This window comes from Corapipo altera, unplaced genomic scaffold (assembly GCF_003945725.1).
Source record: "Corapipo altera isolate COAL_440 unplaced genomic scaffold, ASM394572v1 180, whole genome shotgun sequence".
Lineage (NCBI taxonomy): Eukaryota > Metazoa > Chordata > Aves > Passeriformes > Pipridae > Corapipo > Corapipo altera.
The window spans coordinates 450,338-462,290 of record NW_020884915.1 but is presented as its reverse complement, the minus strand read 5'-3'; the positions used below and the strand labels follow the sequence as shown (position 1 = coordinate 462,290).

At 50.3% G+C, this 11,953-nt stretch overlaps 1 protein-coding gene across 1 annotated transcript in view; it reads left to right on the top strand.

Moving 5' to 3' along the window:
* The window catches only part of PWWP2B (PWWP domain containing 2B), a 30,043-nt gene that overhangs the window by 12,004 nt on the left and 6,086 nt on the right, over positions 1-11,953 (top strand). The window contains exon 3 of the mRNA XM_027655192.1: positions 6,251-7,897. Coding sequence (XP_027510993.1) covers positions 6,251-7,879 — 1,629 coding nt within the window. The 3' untranslated portion in view covers positions 7,880-7,897. The remainder of the gene's footprint in view (positions 1-6,250; positions 7,898-11,953) is intronic.

The following is an 11,953-nucleotide window of genomic DNA, read 5'->3' as shown; positions in this document are numbered from 1 at the left end:
GCCCCGCACGTGGCGCCGTGAGCGTGTCCCGGAGCGGGGCCGGACCCGCCGGTCCTGCGCGGCCGCAGCCCCCGGGCCAGCACTGCCCTCCCCGGCCTCCCCCCCGAGCCCGCCGGCAGAGCCCTGGGGCCAGGCCGGTTCCTGCGGGTCCCGCAGTGCCCCCTGGTTCCCGCTGGGCTATGGCCGCAGCAGCAGCCCCGGCCGTGGTCATGCCGGGCACAGCCCGAGGTCCTGGGAACCCCCGAGGGGCTTCTCTCTAAACAGGGCACCCGTAGGCTGCGGGGCTGCGGGACGGGGACCCGCGTTGGATCACCCCAGCCCCATCCCTCGTGTGTGTCCCCCTCAAACTCTGGCTCTGAGGTGTTGTTTCACCCCCGGAGCAGGCCTGGCTGTCCGAGGCTGTGGCCGGGGTGTTGCTGGACTGTGGTGGTGCTCTGAGGAGCACGTTTGGTGTCTGTGTGCTCAGGAAGGGATGTGTCAGGCCGGCACTGCGTGGGAGCACAGCAGCCTCACCTCCCGGATTCTTCCTGGGAGATGTGTAGGGCAGGACTTCTGAGCTTCGTTTTTATCGTTTATTTAGTTTCACGTGGCTATCTTGGAAAATTGGAGCACTATTTTCAAAAGTATTCAGGCACCTATGGCTGCCGGGAGTCCATAAACCAGCCTGGAGTCTGGTCTCAGCCTGAGCCTTTGGCGTCCCTCCAGCTACTTCTGTCTTCTCACATTCACATCCTCTGCAGTGACACCTTTTTTACCTCTATTTTTTCACCCTAACCTTTCTCCATTATTATTTTACTTCTTTCTTCCCCTCTCTGCCCCCAGTGGGTCCAAGAAACAACCAGACCAGCGTTTTTCTGCAGGCTTTAAGGTGCCTCTGGAGCCTCGTGCTGCCCCACCCCTGCCCTGGTCTGTGCTGTGGGAGAGTGACCAGTGGCCACCTGAGCTCTGGGGCTGTGGCCCAGGTCTGGAATGCATTTTGCTGCCGTCCCCTGGGGCCACGTCCTGCCCACGGGGTCCCAAGTGCTGCCTGGCCTGTGGTGGCTGTGACATGTGGTGGCCAGCACATGGGTGAGAGCCACAGCTTCTGCTTCTGGCAGTGAGCAAGAGGGGAGTGAGAGTGTGGTTGTGGCAGGTGCCTGGCTCCTGGTGAACCCCAGAGACTTGTGGTGAGCACAGGCAGCAGGCTGAAAGCACCCCCAAGATTTGAGGTGTGGAGGGGAGGAGACGTCTTGCTCATCGTACAGCAGAGCACATGAGGTGGTCTGGTAGTGATTGGAAGGTGAAGGTCAGGATGTGTCCCAAAGGCAGCAGGAATTTATCAGCTTGGTGCTGAACTTGGAGTACCCCAAAGAGAGATGTGGCAGGGATGTGTCCCTTCCTGCTGTGCCTGGCTGATGGAGCCATGTCCTGCCAGCCTCTCCATGTGTGGGGTCACTGGTGCTCTGCCTGTACCCCCCAGGCAGTGGGACAGGACTGGAAGGAGAGAAGCCACCACAGCAGATTGTTTTATCTGCTGAGAAAGAGAATACCCTAAAAGATAGGGAAAGCCTGTGTGGTGGCTCTTCAGCTTTCTTTTGTGGTTTAAAGTGATTTTAGCATTGCATAGAGGATGAATCTGTTTTACTTAGTTGTGGCTACCCTATCCCTGGATGTGTTCAAGGTCAGCTTGGATGGGGCTTGGAGCAACGTGGTCTAGTGGAAGGTGTCCCTGCCCATGGCAGGGGAATTGGAACTGGATGAGCTTTAAGGTCCCTCCCAACACAAACTATTTTGTGATTCCATTATTATTTCTCCTAAGATGTAGCGAGTGCCATGGGCTGAGGAGGCCACCCCCTGAGCACCGAAGGGATCCTTGTCTGTCCAGGTCCTGCCTGATAACTCCATTATTTTAGCCACAAAAGGCAGGCACAACTTTGAACCCCAAACCACCTGCCTGGGTTTGGGGGTCTCAACCTGCAGTCGGTTGTGTGGACAGCAGAACTGCCTGCACCCTGCCTACACCCTGCCTTCTCCCCTGTGCCTTTAGGAATGGGGGGCTGGGGTGTAGGGAACAATCATACCTGACTTTCCAACTGCTGGGGAATTATTTGCAGAAAAAAGCGGCCGTGTCCTTCCTGCGGGCGTCCCTTCCTGCCACAGCCTGGGTGGTGCAGCAGCACCAGGGCCTGCCCGGTGACTGGCAGTTATTTGCTTCTAATAAATTGGCTGTGCTCAAAATGAGCTCCATAGTGTCCACGCTTGAGCGGAGATTTAAATGCATTTTGACTGCAGTTACACTGTTTTTGTTAACAAGGCTTGGCAGTTTTTTTGCAGCTGAACTTACAATTAGTTGTTTTTTAATTATGCACGGGTATAAATCAGAGGACTGAATCTCCTGTTCCAAGCAGAGGCTGGGTTGTGGTAACTGAGTCCATTTGGCTGCAGCTGCCCCAGAAAGGGGGATTACAAGCAGAGTGAAATCCCATCACACAGTATTTCCTGCTGCTTTAATCACAGTATCACAAACTGGTTTGGGTTGGGAGGGACTTCAAAGCCCATCCAGTCCCACCCCCTGCAATGGGTAGGGACACCTTCCACCATCCCAGGTTGCTCCAAGCTCCATCCAGCCTGGCTTTAAACACCTGCAGAGCCAAGTGTGTCAGATGGAGCATTCCTTATTCTGCAGTGGATGGAAAGACACCGGCACAAAATCCTCTTACAAGGAGCTCTGCCTGTGTGGAAGGCGGCTTCGGGCTGAGGGGGGGGGGGCAGTGCCAGGGGCTGCGGGCACAGCAGCTGGATCAGCTCTCCAGGGGTAGGACTTAACCACCTGTAGCTGGCCTTCCCAGGGCCAAAGCAGCCCAAGGAGTTTGGTCTGTCAATGCTTCCCCATCCATAGTGTGTAGGCTAGAGGGATAGAGAAACCCCTCTAGAGTGTGTAGTGTGGGTGGATAGGGAAACCCCTCCAGAGTGTGTGGGGTGGAGGAATAGAAAAAGCCAAAGCAGCCTCGGGCTGTGGCAGGGGTTCAGTCATGCTGAACGGGTGCTGCTGGCACCTGGCAATATGGTGACAAGATAAGAGGTACCAGTGCACAGCCTCTCTGCAGCTGTTTTCCTTCCCCCTGTGCCCAGGATGTTAGGCTGGGACAGACAGTGTCTCACAGGAAGGCATGCAAGATGTCAGAGCTTGTCTTACCTCTGCCTGGACCTGGCATGGAAGGTGTGGAAAAAGCACGATTCCTCAGCAGAACTGTTCTCTTGGCCTTTGGAGACACTTCCAGTACAGGAGTGGTTCTTCAGTACCGTGTGCCTCAGTGGGGTTTGCAGTTTGTCTGTCCCCATCTGGCCATGGCCCTCCTGACAGAGCCACTACCTGGCCACATGGAAGGTGCTGGTGCTGAAAATTAGTCTTAAACTGCTTTGTTGTCCAGCATGGCAATTTGTGTAATCCCTGGGGCAAGGCAGGTCATGTCTTCTCTCAGAGCACTGACACTGCTGCGTAGACTCATGGAATCATGGAATGGTTTGGGTCAGAAGGAACCTTTAAAGGGTCATCCAGTTCCAAACCCCTGCCATGTCCCAGGTTGCTCCAAGCCCCGTCCAACCTGGCCTTGGACACTTCCAGGGATGGGGCAGCCACAGCTTCTCTGGGCAACCTGTGCCAGGGCCTCGCCAACCTCACAGGGAAGGATTCCTTCCCAATCTCCCATCTAACCCTGCCCTCTGTCGTTGTGAAAGTATCATGCCTTGTCCTATTCCCAACAGGCCCTACTGAGAAGTTTGTCCCCATCTTTCTTACAGGCCTCCCTGCTGAACTGGTGCCCTGGCACAGGGTGACAAGTGGGGCAGGCAGTGCCTGGGGCCTGTGGGGTGTGCTCCATGGCACGGAGGCCGTGTCCAACCCAGCAGGGTTACAGGGTGCTGATAGGTTAATCTTACAGGGGTAAACCACCCTGTGAGTTACTCTTTGGGTGCTCCACTTGTGCTGAGTGAGGAGCTCTGTGCCAGGCTGGATCCAGGGGCAGGATGTGGATTCAGTGACCTGCCCACTCAGAGGCAGGCTGTGGGAAGGGACAGGGGCTGGGTTGGCCTGCAGGAGCAGGGGGAGTGGGCTTATGTCCACATAAGAAGCAGTGGTGTGGTATGACCAACTCACACAGCCTCACTGCATAAAATAACCATAAGTTGTAGCCATCATTGCATTTAGAAATGGTCTCACTTTGAATTGTTTTATGAACAGTGCCGGCATCTCTCTCTGGCTGTGCAAACTGTACTGGCTTTCTGGGTTGTCGTTTGAAGACGCCTACATTCTCAGTTGTCTTGTTTAAAAAAGCCTCTTAAAACAAAAGTATTTTGTTCCAAATTATGTGATTTCAACAGCTTAATGCTTTCCCAGTTAAACTAAACTGTCATTTAACAGCATGTTCTTGCATTCTTTCAGTAATGGGAAAGGACTCTCCAGGCTCCCCTTCATTGGTGAACACACGGCAGTGGTTCTGTGCTGCTCTTGGTGAGGGGTGTCGGACTGAGTGGATGCCTTCAGCTCCTCTTCAGTGCCCTTCTGCTAACACTTGGCAAAGTGCCCCCTCTCTGTAACACCACCAAGAAACTTGCTCCTTCCTTTCTGGGAGTTGGAAAGAAAGCAATAGCTGGCAAGGAAGGGAATGGGAGTGTAGCATCTTAGACTGATGTTTGGTCTTTACCTGTTCTCCATCCCTTTGCGTCTCCTTCATTGCTCCCCAGTGCAGAATTTTGTTGTTATTTAAAAAGCCCCTACACTTCAGTGACGGTGTGTTCTCTACAGAAGTGTCTCTGGAAGACAGCAAACGCTGCCTGGTCAGAGTTGATGTTGTTGATGTCTGTCCCAGTGCTGTGTTAGTGCAGTATTTCTAATGTCAGGCCAAGGGCATAAATTCATAAATTCTGGAGACATGAATTGCAGTTGCAAGTTTCAGCATTTCAGAGGTTCTGCTTTTGTCAATATCTAGGCAAGATGTTGTATCCAGACTTTGATGGCCTGTAATGAGACTTGGCCTTGAACGACAGAACATCATTGTTAATCTTGCTGTTCTGAAGCAGTAGTTGATTCCTTATTTGAAGAAATATAATTGTATGTGGAGAGACTGCGGGAGAGGAGCAGAGCCGTGTCCTCATGAACCTGTGGCTCAAAAGTGCAAATTATGCACCCAAGTCAAGGTGTTCAGGTTTGGAATGAGAAGCTGGAAAATCAGCTGTTCAGGTACAGTGTTAAGAACTGCAGTTTCATAGCTCCCTGAAGGCTAATCCTATCACAGCCCTCCTTGGCCTTACCAGCATGCTGATGCAATAAACTGCTTTGCAGGATAAAACCTACAACTTCTTAGAGCAAAACTTTGTGCTAAGAGTTCACAGAGAAAGAGGTTTTGATCTCTTTAGCTTTCCTGGCAGAAGAGTAGGACACCTTGCTGATATTTTGCACTGCTGTTATTTTTTTTCAGTGGCAGAATTGGTTGCCTGGTCTTAAAAGTCAAGGGAGAATGTTGTGTTCTTGTGTGCTGGTTTAAAGGTAAACCAGCAGGGGAAAATTAACTCAACCCAAAAGAGAGATTATAAATCAGAATAACAATTTAATAAAATAATACAATAAGTACGATTATACAGACAAGCAATTGGCTTTAACCCACAAAACCGAAATATATAACCCAGCACCCTGGGGCATGAACAGAGTGGTGTTTGTTGGGCCCCCTGAGTCCAAAGTAAAGGGAGAGGGGAAAAAAACCTGTCGGTGAGAGTGCTGTTGCAGTCTGGTCAAAAGTGGTGATTGCAGTCTGGTTGAAGAGTGGTGGTCTGCAGTTTGGTTGAGAGTGGTGATCTGCAGTCTTCCTCTGGATCCCATGAGTGGTTAAAAAAGTTCCAAGACTCCAAGATTATATATTCTCCAGTTCAGGCAGGAATGCCCAGTACTTTGGCGGGGAGTTTCACAAAGGGTGTGAGGAACAGGGAGGCAACCTCCTATCTCCCAGGCCTCTTAACACCTAGTTTACAGCCTGAGGAGTCAGGCTGCTCTGGGCAGAGGGTGTAAATAGTCTATTGAAAACAGTTTCTGGGAAATGGCATGGAAGGCTATAGAATACACAGTTTTGGGTTACACCCATGCAGTGATGAACTGGTCCCAGCTGTCCTAACAAGGACATCTTGGTATTGAAGTTGTGGGAGGGTTGGGGTTTTTGGGTTTCCACTTTTCAAACCTCCTGACTGTTTCTTTTCCTCCTTGCCCTTGTCACCCCATTTTAGGTCTGGATTGTTCTGCCTCCCGTCCTCCTTCCCAAAGCATGAGGACCCTCCCGCTGGCACCTGCGCTAATGGCACTGCCGAAGGCGGGGATGGTGCACAGGGTGAGCCGGAGGCACTGCCCACTGCTGAAAAACCTCCCAAGGGGAATGGTGAGGAGCAAGTGCCCCCGCTGCTGCCACCCCCCCCGCCGGGCCTCCCCCCCTACCCACCATATTTCGAGGGAGCCCCCTTCCCCCGGCCCCTCTGGCTGCGCCACACCTACAACCAGTGGGTCCCACAGCCGCCACCACGGACTATAAAGAGAACAAGGAGGCGTCTGTCGAGGAACAGAGACCCAGGGAGGCTCATCATGAGCACCATCAGGCTGCGGCCCAGGCAGGTGCTCTGCGAGAAGTGCAAGAACACCCTGAACCCCGAGGACGCGGCGCCGCGGCAGAACACCAAAACCAGGAGGAAGCTGAGCATTCAGGACAAGGAGCAGAAAAAGCACAGCGACTCCGACTACGTGGAGAAAAGGAACAAAAGAGAGAAGAGGGAGGATGACAAGTTTTCTGGGGAGGTACATCGAACACCAGTTATAAAAATATCCTACAGTACCCCACAAGGGAAAGGTGAAGTGGTAAAAATCCCTTCTCGGGTCCATGGCTCGGTCAAACCGTTCTGTCCAGAGCGAGTATTGCAGAACGGAGCGGGGGACCAAGAGGAGACCAGGGACTCTGAACGGTGTCGAGAAACCAAATGTTTAATGGACAAGTCAGCAGGCAGCCAGCTTGCTTCCATTCCAAAACTGAAGCTCACACGGCCAGTGCATTCCAGTGTGGATGTCCCACCCCCAAAGATACGGCTGAAGCCCCATCGCATGAACGATGGTCAGAGTGTTTCAATTTATAAGGCAGAACTGATTGATGAAATGAATGTCCTTCAGAACAGCAGGGAGTCCAATCCCGGAGCATTTTACAATGATGAATCCACTGACAGAGGTTTGGCTGAGATATCTTCAGGGAGTTCAGGTGAAGATGATGACTTTAAAAGGTTTCCCCAGGCTAAAGATGGACATGATAACTTGGCTTTCCTCATGAATTATCGCAAAAGAAAAGCAGATTCTTCTAGTTTATCAGTGTGTAGCAATGACAGTCTAGACGAATCCAAGTCTTCTAGTTCAGAAGTGACATCACCAGAACTGTGTGACTTTTTGCCTGGTGATGATGCCTCCGTCTCTTCATCTTCAAAAGATGAGCGTAAAATTGTGCCGCCACTGACAGTCAGACTGCACACCCAGAGTGTGTCTAAATGTGTCACGGAAGATGGAAGGACTGTTTCAGTGGGGGATATTGTCTGGGGTAAAATTCATGGGTTTCCATGGTGGCCAGCACGCGTTCTTGACATAAACCTCAGCCAGAAGGAAAACGGGGAGCCCTCGTGGCGTGAAGCTAAAGTGTCATGGTTTGGTTCTCCAACGACTTCATTCTTATCTGTTTCAAAACTGTCTCCTTTCTCGGAATTTTTCAAACTGAGATTTAATCGCAAGAAGAAAGGGATGTACCGGAAAGCGATCACGGAAGCTGCGAAGGCAGTTGAGCACCTCACTCCAGAAATAAGAGATCTCTTAACACAGTTTGAGACATAACTTTGCCTCCAGTTTCAGGTGAGTGCTTGCTGAACTAATGCTTTCCATCAATGCTTCCCTTCCTTAAGCTTTTTAAATGTTTTGTTTGAATTTGTTTCTCCATAAAGTCTGAGGTTGACAATTGAGAAACTTAAACATCTGGCTGTTGGTGGTAATTTCAGAGATGGTGAGAAGCTTGAACTCCAGACTTTTGGAGGGACCATGGGAGTTGGAGCCCCTGTTCCCAGAGGGAAGTGCAGGGCAGCTGATCCCATGAGGAAGCAGCACTGCCTGTTCAAAGAGCTGATAAACCTGTAGCTCTGTATCAGCACTGTTTACAGCTGAGACTGAGACATGTGGAGTATTGAAGGTGCTTCATTTGCCTGAAGGATTTACAGTTCCTAGGCTTTCAGTTTCTTTGGAATACCTTTTGGTTTAAAGAACTAAAACTTCTATTGGGATTGAGATGACGTTTATCATATGTAGGTGCTGGTGCCCAGCAGTTACCTGGAACAGTTCAGGTCCCTTGAGGGCCCTTTTCTCCCCCTGCTCTGACCCTTCTGGTTTGGATTTCTTATGATGACCCTTTATGACTCTTCAAAATGATTGTGCCAAACACTTTCTTTAACTGGGGAGCAGTACTTCAATATCTCTCACAGCACTTATGTTTGGCTTGTGCCTAAATTGTCAGTGTGTTGCTGGGGAATGGCCTGGATCATATTAAATTCCTTTGGGCTTCACCTGCAACCTCTTTGTGTGAGGTCATTAGGTGGGAATGGAAGCATGGGAGCTGATTGTTTGTATTGGAGGAGGATGGGTCTCTCTTCCTCATCAAACAATCAAAGCTCTGCCCAGAATGAAAATTTACTACCTAAAAATACAGGATGTGGCGTGATTGGGAATAGAAATACCATCTGTCATTCCAGTTGATGCTAGGCAAGGGGAAAAACCAGAACTAATCGTTAGGAAGAGCCTTGTTGGCAAAGGTTGTGGTTTATGCAGCATGGTTTCTTATGTTGTCCCCTGAACTCTCTGCTCTGTTCCATGCTAGAAGGACTCTCTGTGTGTAAGCCAGTGCTGCTCCTATAGACTCTGCTCTTTATCTAAGCCCTCGTAGTGTGGTGGGACTGGGATGGTCAGTGCTCGTATAATCCTGTTGGGAAAACAGGATTTTTTTTTTACCCTCTGTCATGGGACTTCACCCCTTGCTTGAGTGTGATGAATGACTTAACTTTGCTTGAGCTAGTTAAGTTAACTCCATCTCAGCAAGCCTGTCTGGAGTAAATAATCAGAGCATGGCATATTTATTCTGCGTGCTTGGGGTGTGTGGACAACTGGACACTGGAGCTGGTAAAAGCATGTAACTGCAGCAGCAGCATTTAAGCTTCATCCTGCCCCTTCAATTGCTGCTTAACTCTGGCTTTCTTATATCAGGAGTGTTTGGATTGGACCCAAATTCCTGTTAGCTTGATCAGGAGTATAAATAAACCTGCTGCCCAGAATACACTGTCCTCGCCAGTGGAAGAGTCCTGGCCAATCCATGGCTCCTCTGGACAATGCTCTGGTTAAAGGAGCAGCAAACTTCATCCTTCTCTGAGCTGTCTTCACTGCCTGTGTGAGCAGTGTGGGACAACTGCAGTGAATGTCACCATTCCTGACAGCTATCCTTGTCCTTGTGTGCTCTGGGTGGGCTGGCCTGGCATGGCTGGAGAAGAAGGGACAGGGTGAGGGGATGGACTGGATGATGTCCAGAGGTCCCTTTCAACCCTAACAGTTCTGTGATGAAGCACCTAATGCTTCAGATCAGACATTGGCCGTGCCGGTCAGTCTGCAGGGAGTAGGAAAGTGTTGTGGCCAAGAGGAGTTCCAAGTCCAGACCTGGAAGTCAGAATGGGAGGATGCTTGCCCAGCCATGTCAGCCTGTGAAAAACACTGGCTATTGGTACCAGTAGTACCAGTGCTGATGTGGTGGTTACAGTAGGACCTGACCAGGAGATGCAGAGGGACAGACTGCAGGGCAGGGCCTCAGGAAGGAGAAGCAGCCCTTGCTCCAGAGGCTGGAGTTATTGCAGACACAATGGGATCTGAGGTACAGAGCAGGTCTGTAAACTGGGGGAAAGAAGAGCATGTTGAGAATTAGAAGAAGATGGTGGGATGGCCTGGATTAGACCAGACCTTTCCTTCCCTCTGTGCTCTGCAGCCAAACTTCCTCATGTGTATGTGGGTATATACATATATCATATATCACCATTTTGCTGGCCTCCTTCAGCTGGCTTTCCACAGGTGATTTCCTGCCTTACATGTGTCTGAGGTGAGCTGCCAACACAGTCTGCCTAGCTGGAGACAACATCTCAGTTGAATAAAGAACTTCAGTTGCTCAAAACTAGAAAAGCAGAACCAAGCAACTTCCCATGTTCCATGTGTCATGATTACGTAGATTCCCCAACAGACCAGCATGTCTGGTGTTTTGGTACATCACTTATAAAACTTCTCATTTCAGAGAATTGCCTGTTCCTAATTCTCTCTATTCAGGAAGGATTGAATTTTATTGCTTTCCTTGATTTTCCTTAAGGTAGAACTGAAATGTTTCTTTCAGGTGCTCATTGATTGTTCTTTCCTGAAGGATGACGTAGAATGGGTTGATTTGAAAGACACCTTAAATCTCATCTCGTTCCAACCCCCTGCCATGGACAGGGACACCTTCCACTATCCCAAGTTGCTCCAAACCCCATCCAACCTGGCCTTGAACACTTCCAGGGATGGGGCAACCACAGCTTCTCTGGGCAACCTGGTAATATTGCATGGGACCACTATAAAATCCATTGTGCTGGGATTCACCAGCAGTGGCACAAGGGCTCGTTGTCATCAGAACAAGAGTCCAGGAGGTGCCCTCAGCATGGACACCGCTCATGCTAATTCTGGGCACGGCAGAAGTTTGTGACTGATGACACTTTCTGTTGAGAAACTTTGTCTTCTGGCACATAATCTGCAGAGGGTAATTACTGGAAAAAATGTACAAATAATGCAGGTCATTTGTGGATGCATTTAAAACTGGAACAGTTGGATTTATTCTTTTTTAAACTTGGTCTGGGTTGAAGGAGCTGGTAGGATCACTTCTTGTTACTGCTTTGTCCTTAGGCTTTTTTTGCAAAGAGAGTACTAGTCAGGTAATGACAGGGTTTCAATGAAGTAAAACAAGTTTCTGGAAAAACAAGAGGCAGAGAGCAGCCTGTAGAACTCAGACTTGTAAGACACTCTTGGTTTAGAGTAGTGCCAGGGGAGACATATCTGCTCAGCATGCCCTCATGCCTCTCTGTAACTTCCCTGGTGTGTGACATCAGGGAACCATCACAAGGCACGAGGAAAGCAGTTGCCGCTGGCCCAGAGTGATGGATGTTCGCCTTTCTGTTAGGGAAAGCCCATCCAAGGGCCGGGACAGGGGAGCAAGGACCCTTGAGTAGGTGTCACAAATGTTTTGTTGGAGGTGAACAGTGGCTGCAGCCATAGCTCCGGCTTTGCCACAGGCTTGGGCGCAGGAGGGAAGGAGACCCGTGTTTCCAAAGGCCACACTCTCCCTGCTCCAGGAACACATCGTGGTGGGGCTGGGCTTTTCCAGGAGCGTGTGTTGCTCCAAGCCCCTGTGTGGGGAGTGTGTCCCTGCAGGGACAGTCCCTTGGCAAGTTCAGCAGGTCCTGCTATGCCACAGGGTCTCCTGCTCTGTGGCTCTTCATGACAGATCCCCATTCCTACCCACAGCCCTTCCATGCAGTAAAACCTCTTGTAAAAACTGCTTTCATGTACATCTCTGCATGAAATAAGTTTACAGGATGTATATTCCTTTGCTTTTTCAGTCTGGAAACTCCTTTATTTTTCCTCTCTTCTCTCTCCCTCTCCCCCCTGCCCCCAAGCTGTGGCTGTGGAACCATCAAACTTGCAAATGCTGAAGGTTTTAATTTTACTGCCATGAGCTTAATAGACCCTCAGTGTCAGTACATTGAGCCATCCATCACACTGCTACTGTGTGCAGCAAAATCAGAGCTGCTGCACGCTCACTATCTATAGTAACCACTAATATAAAACCTGGCACGTCATGTT